Below are 19,284 nucleotides of genomic sequence, written 5' to 3'. Positions count from 1 at the left end.
GAAGTCCCAAAAATGGGTGTTTTTGACCGCTTATTCCTATCACAGAGCACTTTGGTCCCTATATTAATAATTATAAACAATTATTTATACAGCCCTTTGAAGTTGGAGATTGTTTCCATGTACCTTGTGTCACAACTCTGTCAGGGACATGAATATGTATGTATGATCCTGAGAAGAGATGTGACTTACCCAAAGGTACAAAGCAGGTAAGAGGCCAGGCCAGCCTTCAGATCCAGATCTTCTGCTCTTCCCACCCAGAGACAAATACCTGTGGGTCTTTCTGCACAGTCTTCAATGAGAAAAGTAAACATTGTTTTCATATACTCACCACTTAAAATAAGCAAATGAAGAAGACAAGGGTGATTTAAAAAAAAAACTTTAGTTAATATTAACCAAACAATAACGAATGAATTCCTGATTGATTCCCTAAATGAATTTCTTTCCTAGAAAATTGCCATGTCAGAGACTGATACAGAGAGTTTCTGCTCGAACTTGACTAAAACTGCATGGAGGCTCCCAATTTAAATTATCTTTCTTTCATTCAGCAAATGCACAAAAATACTGCACTGGTTTATGTTATTTTTAATGTTATAATAAGAAAACAAATTGTTACTGTATAATTTATGAGTTCTGTATCATTAGTAACTTCAACCTGAATAACAAGAGCATTCTAAAAATAATTTGCCTTCACCCAAAGTTCTTTTGGTTTAAACAAATTTAAAAAGCTTTAGGACAGATTTTATTCTATGATAATGAGAAGCTAGGGCAGATTTGAAATGTCTCTGAATCCTGCCTCCTTGCCTTCCAAAATTTGGGGGAATTTCTTTTCTTTTTTCCTTCCTCTTTTTGACTCCTTTCTTCCATCCCTCCTTCCTTCCATCCCTCTCTACCTCCCTTCTCCCTTCCTTCCTTCCTTCCTTATATCTACTCTGGGACATAAGTTTTCCTATGTTTCAGGTGCATACATCAAAGGGTCCCACTGAAAGGTAATCTGTAGTAATCTATATAATAGTAGCAGTCTATAATCTGTATTTTCTAGTTATTTGAATGAAAATTTGAAACAGGTTTGCTGTTGTCCTGTTGCTCTCACACTTCCCTCTTGAATCTCTTTATCCATTTGTCTGTGTTTTCTTTTGGGGAGTGTTCTAATCCTTGGTGGTTAAAACTGCCTTAAAGGAACCCTCCTACACTGTTGGTAGGAATGTAAATTGGTGCAGCCACTATGGAGAACAGTATGGAGGTTCCTTAAAAAACTAAAAATAGAGCTACCGTATGATCCAGTAGTCCCACTCCTGGGCATATATCCAGAGAACACAATAATTTGAAAAGATTCATGCACCCCAATGTTCATTGCACCATTATTTACAATAGCCAAGACATGGAAGCAACCTAAAGGTCCATTGACAGATGAATGGATAAAGAAGATGTGGTACATATATACAATAGAATATTACTCAGCCATAAAAAAGAATGAAATAATGCCATTTGCAGCAACATGGATGGACCTAGAGATTATCATACTAAGTGAAGTCAGACAGAGAAAGACAAATATATGATATCACTTACATGTGGAATCTAAAAAAAATGATACAAATGGGGCTTCCCTGTTGGCGCAGTGGTTAGGGGTCCACCTGCCGATGCGGGGGACGCGGGTTCTTGCCCCAGTCCAGGGGGATCCCACATCCCACGGAGTGGCTGGGCCCGTGAGCCATGGCCGCTAGGCCTGTGCGTCCGGAGCCTGTGCTTCGCGGCAGGAGAGGCCACAACGGTGAGAGGCCCGCGTACCACAAAAAAAAAAAAAAAAAAAGATACAAACGAACTTATTTACAAAACAGAAATAGACTCACAGACTTAGAAGACAAATTTATGGTTACTAAAGGGGAATGGTGGGGTGGGAGGAGGGATAAATTAGGAGGTTGGGATTAACATATGCACACTACTATATATAAAATAGATAATCAACAAGGACCTACTATACAGCACAAGGAAATCTACTCAATGCTCTGTAATAACCTATATGGGAAAAGAATCTGGAAAAAAAAAAATATATATATATGTGTATAACTGAATCACTTTTCTGTACACCTGAAACTAACACAACATTGTAAATCAACTATACTCCAATATAAAATTTTTAAAAACTAAAAAAAAGTAATATACAAACTAAAAAAAAAGTGTTAAATACATACAATGAAATATTATTCAACCTTTAAAAAAGAAATCCTGTTACATACTACAACATGGATAAACCGTGAAAACATTACTCTTAAGTGAAGTAAGCTAGTCACAAAAAGGCAAATACTGTATGATGTCACTTGTATAAGCCATGTCAAGCAGTCAGACTTATAGAAATAGACAATAGAATTGTGGATGCCAGGGTTTGGGGGTGGGGGAGAGCGGAATGGGGAGTTGTTCAGTCGGTACAGAGTTTCAGTTTTCCAAGATGAAAAAGTTCTAGAGATCTGTTACACAATAATGTGAACTATACACTTAAAAATAGTTAGAATGGTAAATTTTGTTACGTTTTTCACCACAAATTTTTAAAATGTAAAAAACATTCTTAGCTTGTAAGCCGTACAAAAATAGTAGGCTGGGGGACTTCCCTGGTGGTCCAGTTGTTAAGACTCCCTGCTTCCACTGCAGGGGGCACGGGTTCAATCCCTGGTCAGGGAACTAAGATCTTGCATGCTGCATGGTGCAGCCAAAAAAGCAAAAACAGTAGGCTGGATTTGACCAGAGGGCCATATGTACTTTGCCAACTCTTGATCTAGGGCATATTTCTGTAGGGCATATTCAAATTTCACAGTTGTTTCAATCATGCCCTTTATAGCTATCCTTTTGCCCCCAGCCCAATCCAGTTTCCTACACTGCATTTAATTGTCATGTCTCTTTAGTCTCCTATAATCTAGAAAATCAATTCCTCAGTTTTCCCTTGACTTCTATAACCTGGACACTTTTGAAGATTACCAGCTAGTTATTTTGTAGAAGGTCCTACAATTGGAGTTTGTCTGATATTTCCTCGTAATGAAATCCATGTTATGCATTTCTATCAGGATACCACAGAAATGATGTTGTGTGCTCGAGGCACAGTATCAGAAAGCACAAGATAATGTCTGTTTGCCTCAACACTGATGTTGACTTTGAACCGTTATCTGTCCTGCTATTCTACTGTAAAGTTACCTTTTCCCCTTTAATAAATAACTTGAGAAGAGGTACTTTTAGACTTATTCTATTCCTCCTCAAACTTTCACCTGCTTATCTAACTTCCATGATTTTTGCCTGAATCAATTATTAATACAGTGGTTGCAAAATGGTGACATTCTGATTCCATCTTTCCACCCACATTTATTAGTTGGTATTCTGTTGTAAGGAAGATCTTTTCCTTATCTCTACATTTATGAACTCATGGTAACTTATTTTATGGGTGATAAAATATGTTAATTACATTAACATATAATTGTTATTGTTAATCATATGGGTGCTAATATGTTAATTTTAAATTTGGGGGAGGAGGATATACTTTTTTTTTTGCCCATAAAAACGTCTGTGGGGTTTTAAAAATGTATTTATTTTTTAAAATAAATGATGTATAGTTGATTTACAAAGTTGTGCCAACCTCAGCTGTACAGCAAAGTGACTCAGTTATACACATACATTCTTTTTTTTTTTTTGCGGTACGCGGGCCTCTCACTGTTGTGGCCTCTCCCGTTGTGGAGCACAGGCTCCGGACGCGCAGGCTCAGCAGCCATGGCTCACGGGCCCAGCCGCTCCGCGGCATGTGGGATCTTCCCGGACCGGGGCACGAACCCGTGTCCCTTGCATCAGCAGGCAGACTCTCAACCACTGCGCCACCAGGGAAGTCCCATACATTCTTTTTTAATGTTCTTTTCCATTATGGTTTATCACAGGATATTGACTATAGTTCCCTGTGCTATACAGTAGGACCCTGTTGTCTAGCCATTCTTTGAATTTGTTTTGATGTTCAACTTGTCTTAGATTTGGCCTATTGCAGCTCCTTTAAGAGGGTTTCTATGTCCTTTTGACATGACCCCTACCCTTTTGTGTCCCCATCATATTTTACATACTTTCTTACTTGTACAAAAAGATGTTTCAGGTTCATCTTTTATTTTCTCTGCCCCAGTCCCAGCACCTGCCATCATGAGGCAGAAAGAAGACTGCCATAGAATTGCATCAGACCCTAGCCAAGTGGATAGGAGGATGGCAGAGGGACTAAGAGGGGAAGCCAGGATGAGAGAGTGACATTCCAAGATGTTCAGTGTCTTTGGAAGCAAGCAGAACCTTGCAGGGACCCTCCCAAGTACAAAGGCCCCTCCATGTCTCCTGCCTCTTGTTTATAGAAAAGCTGAAATCTCCCAGGCCTCCCTGAGTCCTAAATGAGCAGCTCAAACAGTTAATGATTAGGACAATAGAATCACAGAATTCTTCAGTGTCTGATGCACATTCCGGAGTCATTTTACAGATACTATAACTGCCACCAGAGGGGAAAAGCTAACTGCATGATGACCAGACTGCAGCCATGACATAAGCTGTTCTGTCTTGAGCAGTACTGAATGTATGGCTAGCACAATTCCAAGAACTGGCCTTAAGAGAATGGGATTAACATTACTGCTCATAATAATCTATATCTTTGTGGGCATCAAAGTAATTGTAGCTTGTTCTGCCCATATATGTAAGCAGGCAACTAGAATTGTCAGCAAAAGGATGCTATGGACCCATGTCAACATTTTCCACTCTAAGAATACAGTGCCGTATGTCAGCATGAAGAAGTTACAGAAGACGGACCTTTGCCCATAATCCCGTAGAAATAGAATGATGTTCTGACAAGTGGGGATTTGTAAGCAGCTTTTGGCAGGAAAGAGCTCTCTGCAGGAGGCCCCTTTTGTCTCTTTAGCAAAACTATATTGTAGCTAACCTTTAACCAGTCACCCCATGCTCTACTCATCTCCAGCCCAGGCACACCTTTCAAATCTTTTGATCACATTATACCTTGCCTAACTTTCTTCCCATAGATCTTTCCATAGTCCTTTCGATAGATCAAAGAAGTAGAAATGAATAATAAGTAATTAACAGATGACCAGATCTCTTCCCCAGCTTCACCTTCAGTAATCTCACAAACTGTGTGAACAAGATAGCATAAAAAGAAAGATGACGAGGAGGCAACAAGCCTTCATGCAGTGGGAGATGGCTATGAGTCTGATCCCCTATCTCAGTGACTGAGATTACTTCCCTTTTTCCCTTTAGAAACTTTCATGGCCAAGCAGAATCTTCAGAGTTGGTTTTGGGACATGAGCCCACCTTCTCCCCAGATTGCCCAGTTTTCTGATTAAAGCAACTTTCCTTTCTACCAACAGTTGCCTCTTGAGTATTGGCTTTTGAGTGGCAAGCAGCCGAACCTGAGTTTGGTAACATATTTGCATGTCTAAAATAACGTTATTTGGACTTCCCTGGTGGTCCAGTGAGTAAGACTCTGCTCTCCCATTGCAGGGGCCCCGGGTTTAATCCTCGGTCAGGGAACTAGATCCCACATGCCTGCCGCAACTAAGAGTTTGCATGCCGCAACTAAGAAGTCTGCATGTCACAACCGAGAAGTCCGTATGCTGCAACTAAAAGATCCCACGTGCTGCAGCTAAGACCTGGCACAGCCAAAATAAATAAATAAATATTTTAAAAAAGAAAAAGAAAAAGAATAAAATAACATTACTAATCATAGTTTACAGATATCCCATAAGTATGACCTTTCCTAAATTTGCTCTTACCTATTAGAGGAATCCGTCTTGCCTGTATTGGAATGTAAAACACAACAGTGAAAAGTATGGGACTTCGGAGCTTGTTAACTCAGATTCAAACCTCAGCCCTGTGACTGACTAGCTATGTGATTGTGTCTAAGTTATTTTACTTCTTAGAACTTCAGTTTCCTTAGGCTCTGAGGAAGATAATAAGAACAAGTGCTTCCGTGAACTGTTATGAGGACAAGAAATACTAGGTACCAAGCTCTTCTCTAGGATAAGGCTCACAGTTGGTGCTGCACCAATGTATCTCTAGTACTGTGGGAAGAGGCATAATCATCCTCTCCTGAAATGCAGTGTCCTACATGTATTAAGGGGTTCTTTCAATTATGAGAATAATATTGCTACCCAGTTGTATAATTATTTCCCAAGCTTTATCTTACCAGGCCAATGCAATGGAAGTTGTAGAGAAGGAAGACGAGATGAGTGTCTATTCTGAAAGTGCGTTGCCATAGAAAAACATCAGAAGGAATCCTCCCCAAACAGAGAACAAGGACTTTTGCTTCTTACACTGTACGCATCTGTATTGTCTGAATTATTTGACAAGATGCATTCTCTTATTACTTCTGTGATTGTATTTAACAGTGAATTGTTCCCTCAGCTAGCTAGATCAGAAGTCTCTGAACCCTAAGGCTGGAGGACTGAACTGAATTCGGTTTTGTCTCAGAGCAAAGTAAGGGAAAATGCTTTCCCTTGACCTTTTTTCCCCACATTCTAATTCTGTCTGTGATGACTTAACAACCATGACTTAGCTTAATCACCATGACTTGGCAAATTTCAGTGATTAAGCCTGACAGAGTCACAATGACTGGGATCCTGTTTGACCTGGTGTGGCCAAATCTTATCCATACCTTCTATTTGATATCAAGTGAGTAAATGTTTTTTTTTTAAAAAAACAAACAAATAAACAAAAAGTGAGTAAATGTTTGAGGGATACTTTGTTCCAGGCACTTTATTGCTATAATTCTTATTGCTTTCCAAAGACTTTTCACACCTGTGATTTTGTTAACACTTCCAGTGTCCAATAACAAAGACTGTCTTTCTCATCTTTGATTCTCTGATATACCTGAAACATGCTTTGTTCACAGCTCAATATTTTTAAATGTTTAATTTTTAAAAAGTCATGATAGAGAAGAGAGGAAGGAAGATGTTTGGGGGGCTTGCTACTTGCCAGTACTTTAGGTCCCATGTCACACAATCTTTACAACAATCCTGGTTAATAGTGTAGTGGACATGACAGATGTTTCCCTAAAATCCACTCCACATATGCCACATACACCAGGTAAGCTTTGGAAACACACCTCACAGGCAGAGGAGACTTCCTGACCAATTGCCATGATATCCCTCTCTTCATCTGGAAGAAGGATGGACTTCATCCGTTCTCACCAGGGAACCAGGGAGACACAGGCTCACCTGCTCCATTTGCAGGGGGTCAGGGCTGGATTCAGTGGTTCCAGAAACCCAAACTACAATGGCTTAAAAAGCACTTTTTGTTTTCATGTAACAAGGAGTCCAAAGAAGGAAGTCCAGGGCTCATGCAACTACTCAGGAAACCAGACATCTTTTCCCTTTCTCTACTGCCACCTGTCGTGAGTGGCTCCATGGTCACAAAATGTTTGTTGCACCACTGGGCAGCATCTCCACATTTCAGGCAGGAAGAAAGACAAATGACAAAAGATGCATGTCTATTGAGTTTCTCCCTTTTAATTTTAATTGGGAAACAATAAGTTTCCTAAAAGCCCTACCCATTAGATTTCTGCTTGTCTCATTGACCAGAACTATGTCAAAATCCAAGCTACAAAGGAGCCTGGAAGCAGAGTTCTTTAACTGGGTACACGGCTACCCTGAACAAAATTGGGGTATGTATGTAGGAAGGACAAAGAGGATATTGGATATTGGACAGGCAACCAACATGGTCTGCCACTGGATATACCAGGCATGAAATCTTTTTCAAAGTCTTTATATCTGACTCTCTGCCATTAAGTGTACATACTTATTACTTTGGTTACTTTGCAATATTTCTGTTAGAGAATAGAGGAAACCATACATTTTCTGAGTCCCAAATGGGAAAGCCTATGTTGCAACTGGATGTCACCACTTGGGCCAATGTGTCAGATAAAAAGAGTGAAGCAAGTTGTCTTGTGTCCATGGTGCTGGACTGTAGTAAAACCTCTCTCTACCCTCTGCTAAGAAGATGGGGGAGAGGTGTCTTGATTTCCTCACGGTGCATATTTCATTTTGGACTGAGGGCTAGAGGGTTGAGTTCTTCATACTCATCAGAGTTTACAGTGTATTATCACCACTGGTCTGCCAAATTCTCTCTCTCCCTCTGTCTCTCATTAATTTATGTGCCTTTAAAAAGCAATCCCCATTCCCTACTCTTCTCCTCCTGATACCATAGGCAACTATTGTGATGTATTTAATGTGTAGTTTGTATTTTTTGTAAATGTTCTTGCATAATGTACACTAAGGGCTCATACTTTTAGTTTATAGAAATGATATCGGGTCACACACTTCTTCTGCTCCTTACTTTTCTCATGCAGCATTGTGTTTTTAGGATCCATCCAGGTTGCTTTATGTCCATCTAACCCAGTGCTTCTGATAGCTGCGCAATACCTCCCAGTGTACGTCCACCACACTTTACTCATACACTGTTATGAGCTGAATTATGTTCTCCCAAAATTCATGTGTTGAAACCCCAAACCTAGAACCTCAGAATATAATCATTTTTGGAGATAGGAATTTAACGAGGTAATTAAGTTTAAGCGAGATCATATGAGTGGGCTCTAATCCATGTATCTGGAGACAGGGCTTTTTTTAAAATTAATTAATTTATTTATTTTTGGCTGCTTTGGGTCTTAATTGCTAAAGGAAGGCGAGCAGGGGCTACTCTTCGTTGTGGTGCGTGGGCTTCTCATTGCGGTGGCTTCTGTTTGTGGCGGAGCACGGGCTCTAGGCACACGGGCTTCAGTAGTTGTGGCTCGTGGGCCCTAGAGCACACGCTCAGTAGTTGTGGCACATGGGCTTAGTTGCTCTGCAGCATGTGGGATCTTCCTGGACCAGGGCTCGAACCTGTGTCCCCTGCATTGGCAGGCGGATTCTTAACCACTGCGCCACCAGGGAAATCCCTGGAGACAAGGCTTTCAAAGAGATGATTAAATCCAACTGAGACTGTTAGGTAAGGTTATAATCCAATATGATTGGTGTCCTTAAAGAAGAGAGAGAGACACCTGGGATGTATGTGCACTGAGAAAAGGCCATGTGAAGACACAGAAAGAAGGCTGCCATCTGCAAGCCAAGGAGCAAGGGTTCAGGAAAAACCAAACCTGCCAACACTTTGATCTTGGACTTCCAGCCTCCATAGCCATGAGGAAATAAGTGTCTGTTGTTTAAGCCACCAAGTCTATGGTATTTTGTTATGGCAGCCCTAGCAATCTAATATACACTCCTTCAGAGACATCCAGATTTCTTTCAACTTTTTTGTGGAAAGTTTTTGAAGCCAGCAAACAATCTTTCCTGCGAATCTGGCAATACTGTATAGCTAACATCTGATTATTACTTAACGCTATCCTCTTGGAGTTCTGAATCTTTCACTCAGTGCCTTGTTAAAAAGAATCCTATCCCTGATTTAGATAACCCAGGCCTAAGATTTTCAGTCTGGGAAAATAAAAAAATAAGATGCAGAGTACCAGCTTTAGAATGATCACGGGTTTGTGGAAATGGGGCGGGGGGTGGGGAACCTTCTAAGTGTGTATGTCTGAACGACTGTGGGGCAGAGAGGGAAAGGGTCAACACTGGACTGGTAACATCCGTTACCTTTCAGAGAGGGTAATGCAGGAGAAGGAGCAGTGTTCTTTAAACATCTTTGCATTATTTCACTGTTTATATGACCGACCAGGATTGGGCTCGGAGTTGGGGGTATACAATTGAATGAGGCAGTGTGGGGTGCTTGGGACTGACGAAGGGCCCGTGGGGGAGTCAAAAGATTGTTACCGGGATCTAGCGTTTATTGAGCTTACCACGCGCCAGTACTAGTCTAAGCACTTGGTGTTAACTCATTTTATTCTTTAAAAAGACTTAATTTTCATAAAGCACTACTCTTATCCCGGTCTTGCAGATGGGTCAGTTAGGCAGGAAGGGGTTAAGTAGCTCATTCAGAGCTGCACCGTTAGGAAGTGCTGGGCGCAGGCTTGGAACCCAGCCCGGGCACCTTTGCCTTGCGCACACCGCCTCCCTGGATCCACCTTTCCTCCTGGAGTCTCCGGGGAAAGGCCCTACCAAGGGCTGGGTGTTGCAGGGCGGCGGCGGGGTGGGGCGCCCTAGCTGCAGGGGCGCTCACTCCTGCCCGGGAGAGTCTGAGAAAGACAGAGTAGGTGAGCCTTGAATTGGCTCCTGCAGGGTAAAGAGGTGTTCATCAGGGAGACTGGGGGCAGGCGGGCACAGGGCCAGCACCCGAGTGCCAGGGTGGGGGCGTGGACGCCGGGCAAGCTGCGGGACTGAGGAGGAGCCCCCCGGCCGCGGCCGCTGGGGGACCCCGCCTTCGTCCCCCTGCTCCCTGCCTGAGCGGCGGGGGCGGCGGCTCATTCTCCCACGCAGCATCTTCCAGCGGGTTTCCAGTTAGGACACTGGTGCAGGTACAGTACTACCGTACCCGGGCAGGGCTCCGATGGAGGCTTTTACCCCCCCCCCCCCACACACACACACACTCCTCGATCCCTGGGTTTCCCTCCTGTGACCCTCACCGGGCTGGTGCCCACACGCTTCCAGGAGCAGCCACGCCCTGGGGAAACCCCACCCTCTCCTGGGACCGGCCGTAAATCCCGGCTCCCGGAGTTCCGCTGAGCAGTCCCAACTCCCTGCTTTAGGTAGTGGAGCCTCTGCGGACGTTGGTAAGTAAATATCCCCACCCCACAGTTTTGGAATCTAGACTCCCCTGTGGCGGAGCGTTTGCGTGCTGCTCGCCCTCTTCTAATGCTGAGTAACCTCTGCGTCTTGCCCTCGGAAGAAACTTGGAAGCAGGACGCCCGGACCGATGCTTCTTGGCCCGTGCAGGTTCTTGGAGAGATCGGAGACGGCTGCTGGAGGGAAGGGCGTGGCCTGGCTGTATTTTGGGTGCCTGGCACAGCCGCCTGCACCTGGGAGAGGGCTGGCGAAGGAACTTGAGGGACTACAAAAGTGGGACAACTGTGGAAGGAGAAAAAAGGCAGGGGTCGGAATTCATTTAACGGACGGGTATATGGGCGCGGCGAGGAGGTGGGATCCGGGGGCGAGTGCGCCTGGACCGGGCATCCCACTTGGCCCCCTTCCTCTAGCTGGGGGGGCGGGGGCTCGTCCTGATCCTCGCCTGCCTCTGCAGTCGCGCCCTTTCCACGGGTGCTTCTGGACTTATGGCGACTCCAGGATTCTCAGCGGCTGCCTTTTTTGGGGAAAAAAAGACAAGTAGGAAGAGTAAGGTTTCGGGTCGAACCACCTCGATCGCTCCAAGCAAAGTGTCCTGAGAGCTCAGGGCCGCCTGAATCATCTTCTCTTGGCCTTGTCTGCAGGCAAGTTAAAACCCAAACAGACCCTGATTTCCCCGTTGGTGCCAAAAACCCGCGCCTGAAAATGGGGCTGAGCGCAGCGCCACCCGGCGGTTGTCAGGTGTTCCTGAGACTGCTTGCCTTAGAACGCAGCGCTCTGTCCCTTTGAAGGATGTGCGTGGACGTGGGTTCCTTGTGTTTGATGCTTTTTCTTAGAATTCGCTTCATAGGAGGAGAGAAATGGAATATTTGCACTCCAGGTAGTTGTTCAGTGCCCTAGCGAAACCTTAGCAGTGGCTAGGAAGAATTTGTGTGGGTTAACATTGTTCCTTGCCTTGGAGATTTCTAAGGTAGCCTCGGTTTCCTCTTCTGTACAAATGTGCACTGGCAATGATAATAATACCTACCTTATAGGGAAATTATGAGGGTAAAATGAGATGATAAGTATGACGTGCTTAACACACCAATAGAAACAGTGACTACTACTAAATAAACGTGATTGATGTTAAATGATAATGGGAGTCGATGACGGGTAGACCTTGCTGTCTGGCCTCAGTGCAACACTTAGGGAGCCATAAGAATCCAGTCACTTCATGGCATTGACTACATGTTCACTGTGTTCTAGGAGCTTCAGGATGGTTCATGCTAGGAGCTGGACCCTGAAGAAGCACTTTGTAGGCCACCCTACTAATAGTGACTTTGAATTGAAGACAGTCAAACTCCCACCCTTAAAAAATAGAGGTAAGTCATACTCATTAGATTTAAGTTGGAAGAGACTATATCAGTTTGCCTTTGCTGGATAACAAACTACCTCCACATTCAGCGACTTCAAACAACAATTATTTATTAGTTCACCGTTCCGTGGGTTGGCAGTTTGGGCTGGGTTAAGTTGGTGGGCCTTCTGTAGGTCTCATCTGGGCTAAATGGTTAACTTAGGATGGTCATCACTCACATGTCATGTTAGCCGGCTTTCTGCTCAGGTGCACGCCTCACTTCTCCTCTATGTGGCCTTTCTAGCTGGCTGGTTTGAGCTCTTTGTTTTCACTGTGAGTTCATAAATCTAGAGCAGCAGGAATTGGCAAGATCCAATATGCAAGCACTTTTCAAGCCTCTACTTATATCATGTTTGCTAATACAATGTTCATCAAAGCAAGCGCAGATTCAAGGTGTGGCAGTAGACTTCTTGATGGGAGGACGGCAAAGAAGCCTGCACACAGGGATGGGTGGTATCTGTGGCCTTTTTGCAAACGGCCGCAGAGACCTTTATTTTATTTATTTATTTTTTTTGCGGTACGCGGGCCTCTCACTGTTGTGGCCTCTCCCGTTGTGGAGCACAGGCTCTGGACGCGCAGGCTCAGCGGCCATGGCTCACGGGCCCAGCCGCTCCGCGACATGTGGGATCTTCCCGGACCGGGGCACGAACCCGTGTCCCCTGCATCGGCAGGTGGACTCTTAACCACTGTGCCACCAGGGAAGCCCCGCAGAGACCTCTTCAAGGCTGTGTGTGTGAAGCCTCAGTGTCATGTTAGAAGATCCCTCTACTTCCCTTGGTAATTGAAACGCATGCTTGGGTGCATTGCTCTTCATGACTTTGGCCAGCCCATGGGGAGTATTTCCTCTCTGTCCCAGTGAGCCCCACGATGACAGTAGGGTAAGAACTGCCTAGCAGCAGTGTGAAGACCTCAGACTATCCCTGTGAGCAGACAGTATCCCTGCAGAAATTGAAGGGAGAGAAATGGCAGCACACCCCATCACGTATTTGGAGATAAGCTTTGCAGAGCACGTGCTAAAGGGTGTCTCTAAGGGCTATTTTCAGGTAGGTAAGCTTTGAGAAAAGGGCATGCAATCAAGTAGCATGGCAAAGTTATCAATCCCATCTAGGTTGGGATAACCAAAACTCAGAACCAAAATTCCAGAGGATGGGTGCATGAGGGTCACTCCAGCAAAATGCATGTATTTTTTAATACTAACTGAGGCTGGTAATAAAGCCCTATGTGAGCCCTGTAACACAGTGGTTACAAATGTGGCCCTGGTCAAGATACTTAACCTAAGCTTAAATAAAATGGAAACAATAATTGTTCAGAACATCATATGAAATAATCTATGTAAAGCATGGAGGGAGTGCTGAGTAAATAAACATAATTTTAAATTTTATTTAAAAATTTTAAAAATAATTTTTACTTTTATTAACTGGACTGAGCCAAAGGTGAGAGCTCTTCTTGGCTCTTCAATAGAAAGCACAGAAGAGAGGGCAACCCTGAAGCAGAGAGATTGTGTTTATTTAGAAGGTCAGAGACAAGGCATCAGGCCAGGGTTTCTAATTGCCTGTGGAATGCTTTATTTTGTAGAGGTCCTGCTGGAAGCTTTGTTCTTCACCGTGGATCCTTATATGAGGTATTATTTTCCTCCAGAAAATTCTTATGTTGTGCATTGGACTCTACTTTGACGTGGTCAATCTTTTAAAATATCCAGCTGATTCAAAACGCTATGACTTCCCCGTTTCTCCCAGAAGGATGTCAGTGATGGGACTCACGGATGCTCATCTTTTTCAGGCGAAAGTCTGAGCAGAGCAATGAGGGATTACACTGGCCCCTTTACTGTACAACCATCCCCTGTCTTCATGTGCACAGTTTACCTCTCATTGTTCACCAGAATTCCTTCCCAAAAACTTAAAAGAAAAAAGCCAAGCTCGAATTTCTCCATTTCACTACTGGCAAATAATTTGGGTAGAGGAAGACGCTAAGACTAAAATTAGGTTTTCTTGCCTTTCCTTTACCTATATTCTTTTAATTTAGGTAATCTGCAGTCGACTCAAACGTGTGTACTTAGTAAACAGTTCAGGGAGAGGAGAGAATAAACGCTTTCACTGGCCACTGACTCAGTAACTTTTTGCCTAGGTAAACAATGCAGCCATCATTCTTTTAAACAATTTTTTCATAGTTGATTGGTAGAGATTAGAATCTAAAGTGAAAAATATGTTTCCAAATGTTAACTAGCATCCCTTTTTGTGTGTCTAGTGTTTTGGGTAACAAGTACCCCGTGGTACCTGGCTTATGTTTTTTTGTTTTGTTTTTTTATTAATTTTTATTGGAGTATAGTTGCTTTACAATGTTGTGTTAGCTTCTACTGCAGAGCAAAACGAATCAGCCATACATATACATATATCCCCTCCCTTTTGGGTTTCCCTCCCATTTAGGACACCACAGTGCACTAAGTACAGTTCCCTGTGCTATACAGTATGTTCCCATCAGTTGTCTATTTTATACATAGTATCAATAGTATGTATGTGTCAATCCCAATATCCTAATTCCTCCCACCCCACCCCTTTCCCCCTTGGTATCCATACGTTTGTTCTCTCATCTGTCTCTATTTCTGCTTTGCAAATAAGGTCATCTATACCATTTTTCTAGATTCCACATATATGCGTTAATATACGATATTTGTTTTTCTCTTTCTGACTTCACTCTGTATGACACTCTCTAGGTCCATCCACATCTCTACAAATGACCCAGTTTCGTTCCTTTTTATAGTTGAGTAATATTCCATTGTATATATGTACCACATCTTCTTTATCCATTCCTCTCTTGATGGACATTTAGGTTGCTTCCAACAGTGGGGTTGGAAGGCCGGTTGCATTGGGTTATCAAGTGAATGGGAAGAAACTTGGCTGTTAAAAGAAGAAGAGAGGGCTTCCCTGGTGGCGCAGTGGTTGAGAGTCTGCCTGCCGATGCAGGGGACACGGGTTCGTGCCCCGGTCCTGGAAGATCCCACATGCCGTGGAGCGGCTAGGCCCATGAGCCGTGGCCGCTGCGCCTGCGCATCCGGAGCCTGTGCTCCGCCATGGGAGAGGCCACAGCAGTGAGAGGCCCGCGTACCACAAAAAAAAAAAAAAAAGAGAGAGAGAGAGACGAGGTAGAGATAGGATGAGATTGTAAGAAAGGGACAGTACGAGAGGAGAATGTTGAGGATTCAAAAGAGGAAGGGCTAAGAAATGGAGGGTAGCCTCTGAAGAAGAGAAGAGGCTGGTGTCCAGGTCACCTTGAGCCACAGGATGAACACCTCTTGCTTAGAGAGAAGAGTTAGTGATGACAGGGACAGATGCTGGACCAGTTGAGAATTCCTCTCTGAGGGCCCATATTTTTTATTGAGGAGGAGACACCAATGGCTAAGAATTCAGACGGAGAGATGTGGTAGGGTATTAAATCACGGAACGTGAAACTCAGTACCCCTTTGTGGCCACTAACCATGCAGCATCGGACTCACTTGAAAGGAAAGGGGTTTCCCGTGTCTGAATGTGCTATCTCTTTCAGGGCTGTGGAAAGTGAAAACTCAGCCTTCCCAATAGGAACTACTGTGGTGGCTCCTTCCAGCTGGACAGCACACTCCATTTCTGATGGGAAAAACCTGGAAAAGCTGCTTGCAGAGTGGCCGGACATGTTACCACTGTCTTTGGCTCTGGGAACGGTTGGCATGCCCAGGTGGGTTTCATGGGTTTATTTCACTCATTTGAATACCTGATATCCTGGTTTTCCAAAATGGTTGGTCCAGAACTTGATCAACGAGAAGAGACTCGAGACGTTCTAGGCTCAGGAGCTGATTAGAAAGGATGATGGGACTAAGAAGGGAAGAAGAGGGGCTAGAGTTAGCCTTGGGACTGAAGGAGAGAGAGGGGAAATCAGGTACAAACAGAAGGTGCCGGTGAGGGGCAGCATGGGAGGGAGAGGGAGCACAAGCCTCTGGTAAACGGTGTGACACAAAGAAACCAGCTCCTTCTGTCCCTGGAAAGGTCTTGGCTTCACCCCTCACTCATGTCTGCCTCCATTTCAGAGTTTAAAAAGGGAAAAGGAGTTCAGTGTACCTTGGCCTTTCTGTACTGTCTCTGATACCTCACCTCCTTTCCACATCTGAGTTTCCAGAGGTGTCAGGGGATCTGAAGTTTAAATAACTGAGATGAATCACAGTATAGTTGTACGGTCAGTGTGGTGCAGATTTAAAACACTCAAGTGTCTCTTGGCCTTATCCCTCAGGAAGACTCCTGGTCAGTTCATCCTGTGTCTGCCCTCCAGGGCCCAGCTGCACTTTGCACCTCAAGTTTTCCTCTCATGTCCTGGAGAAGCAAGGTCACCTGAATTCCCTTTGAAGTCCCCCAAATTTTCCTAGCCTGGAAAGTTTCTCTAAGTAATTCCTCTAGGTTGTGTGATCCTTTTTTTTCTTCATTCCTTCTTCCCACCCTTCCTCCCTCTTTCTTTTCACCCTTTGAAGGACTTCTAAAGAATGAAACGGAAATATATATATCCCCAAATGATCAGCCTCCAGCAAAACCAGTCCGATACCCCCCAAGTTCACGTAACACACAGGATTTGAGCTCCTCAGAACTGCCACAGCCAAGAGACAACATTGTTAAATTAGAGGATGCTTAAGGCACTAAACAGAATGACAGCCCTTTCCGGTCTTTCCTGCCTGCCTGTACCCTCTACTAGTGAGAGCTCTTCCTCTCCCACCTTGTTATCCCACCCATCCTTCTCTAAATGGTGAGCTGGGGGTAGGAGCACGGGGGTGAAGGCAGACATGAGGAAACCAAGGAGCCCGTCTCCCATGACTTGGCTGGAGAGAAAGTAATTGGTAAAACATTAGGAGATTTGAATTCTAAAAACAGAGGATAGGGCTTCCCTGGTGGCGCAGTGGTTGAGAGTCCACCTGCCGATGCAGGGGACACGGGTTCGTGCCCCGGTCCAGGAGGATCCCACATGCCACGGAGTGGCTGGGCCCGTGAGCCACGGCCGCTGGGCCTGCGCGTCCGGAGCCTGTGCTCCGCAACGGGATAGGCCACAACAGTGAGAGGCCCACGTACTGCAAAAAAAAAAAATCCACCTCAATAAACCTGACATAAAAATTAAGAGACATATGTAAGCCCAAACAATAATATTTGAAGACATATACCATTTGGAAAATTTTTACTGACTTAGCGCAGGAGAAAAAGCCACGATTGCCTTCCGAAAAGGTACTGATGAGATCCAGACGATTCACAAGGTGGAGGAAATCAGGGACTCAAAGGAGAGAAAGTGCTTGAAAACACACGTAAGAGCGGTTCAAGCCCCAGATGCCACTCCCACCCTTCATGGTCAGGGACTGTCCATCACCCTATGAAAATTTCACCCCCATAGAAATCTGAGGTATCATCTTTCACCAAAGAGAACTTGAGAACTTGAGAGGCTTTTAACTTGGGGACCCTAGCCCTGGAGGAGATAAGGCTGAAAACAGGTTAAGTGGAATTCTGTATATGGGTGAACTCCAACCCCCATACTACCATGCAGGTTTCTTCCACCTGTTCCAGAAAAATAGCCAGGCTTATGGCCCCTGGCAGCTTAGGTCCTTCCCTAGAAAAACTGTAGACCTTTCTGAAGAAATAACACTGCTCCAAGGACTGAGAGACACTGACATTTAGGGTCCCAAAGGCAAAATCTAAGTGAACACCCCCCTCACGCTTCCGTGAAGCCCACAAATCTGCTGCTCCCATGGACTCAAACTTCCAACCCAGAGACCCTGGACTTTGAGCTGGGAACATGGATCGAATCAGACTTTGGACTGTCTCCCTTGGGGAAAGTATGTACAACTGTGTGGTGTGGGAAGAGGGAAAGGGTGTGGTTATTAGGACAGACTGGGGCAGAAGCAGTGGATGTGCTCACAAGGGGAAAACTGTATTTCTCAGCCTCCCTTGCAGTTAGCTTAGGCTCATATGACTGATTTCTGGACAAATGAAAAGAGTAGAAGTGATTTCTAAGCCAGAGGTTCCCAAACTTTCTTGGTTACAGCATCCTTAGTAGCACAATCCTTTTCTCACAGTGTCCCTGGGCCAAAAGAAATACCAACAGTTCCATTTGCTAAATAGTTAGGTCCAAGCAACATAATAGTATTAGTTGGTGCCATGTCCAGTAGTTAGAGCTGTTTCCCTAAAATTTAAAATATCCTAGGAAGCCCTTGTGAATTCTCTACAGTGCCCTGGGACACCTTTGCACCAAATAGGACCCAAGGTTCTAAGCTTTTCCAGGCCAGTGCTTAGAAACATTGTATAATGTTACAGGTCTTGGCTTTCCTTGCCTCTGGGACCTTGGAAGCCATATGTTCCAGATGGCATGACTACAAAATGTTGGAAAGAAAAAGGTGGAAGTCTGACTGGGAAATAAACTTTTACTGAGTTAACATCACTCTGATTTGTTGGGTTCTCTGTGGCTAGCACTGCGTACTCCAACTCTGTACTGTTCAATATGGTAGCCACTTCAGGCGACTGAGAACTGGAAATACGATAGAGTGCCACATTTCAAGGTTTAAAAAACTGAGGCAGAATAAACATTTTTCCATTAAACACAACTTTATTGTTTTGGTAGAACTACAATTCACTTTAACTGTTGCACGGCACAGGATGTTGCTGTTGTATTGTAACGCTTGTACAGGAACGTGCATGACTTCTAGTATTACAGATACACACTTCACCAATCTAGTCAGTATCAACAGACTGATGCAGTTCAGATGATTTTTTTCTATGCACTGAGGTAACATCACAATTTGTCTACTTGGATATTTTATGTAGATAGTACAAGTTAAAGAACACCTATGCAGACAGCACAAATCACAGTGACACCTATATGTAAACCATAATCATAAATTGAGACACTTATTATTTTAACTGTAATATAATAAAATTATCTAGGTTAAAAATACGGAAAAATATTTAGATTTTTAATGAAGGCATATTAATGAGGCAGAATTCAGTGCAATACAGAAGCTAGTACCACAACGAGTACAGCAAAGAAAAAAGAGTGCAAGAGGGTACGGTGCACATTCGATGATGAGTAGCAAATGCAACTCACTGCAGGCACAGCAAAACGAGAAGGCTGTTTGTTGTACACAAGTGTTCAATACAGTAGACAATATTTAAGACAGCAGCTAATAGTTATTTC

The 19,284-nt window shown here is 44.0% G+C and overlaps 1 protein-coding gene across 1 annotated transcript in view; it reads left to right on the top strand.

The window, feature by feature from the left end:
* The window catches only part of PTGR1 (prostaglandin reductase 1), a 55,578-nt gene extending 39,006 nt beyond the window's left edge, over positions 1 to 16,572 (top strand). The window contains exons 3-6 of the mRNA XM_082625692.1: positions 11,952 to 12,067; positions 13,561 to 13,720; positions 15,550 to 15,804; positions 16,354 to 16,572. Coding sequence (XP_082481818.1) covers positions 11,962 to 12,067; positions 13,561 to 13,720; positions 15,550 to 15,804; positions 16,354 to 16,486 — 654 coding nt within the window. The 5' untranslated portion in view covers positions 11,952 to 11,961 and the 3' untranslated portion in view covers positions 16,487 to 16,572. The remainder of the gene's footprint in view (positions 1 to 11,951; positions 12,068 to 13,560; positions 13,721 to 15,549; positions 15,805 to 16,353) is intronic.
* Positions 16,573 to 19,284: the final 2,712 nt, after the last annotated feature.

Source organism: Mesoplodon mirus (assembly GCF_964341445.2).
Source record: "Mesoplodon mirus genome assembly, chromosome: 1".
NCBI lineage: Eukaryota > Metazoa > Chordata > Mammalia > Artiodactyla > Ziphiidae > Mesoplodon > Mesoplodon mirus.
This window is presented reverse-complemented; position numbering and strand designations above follow the sequence as displayed.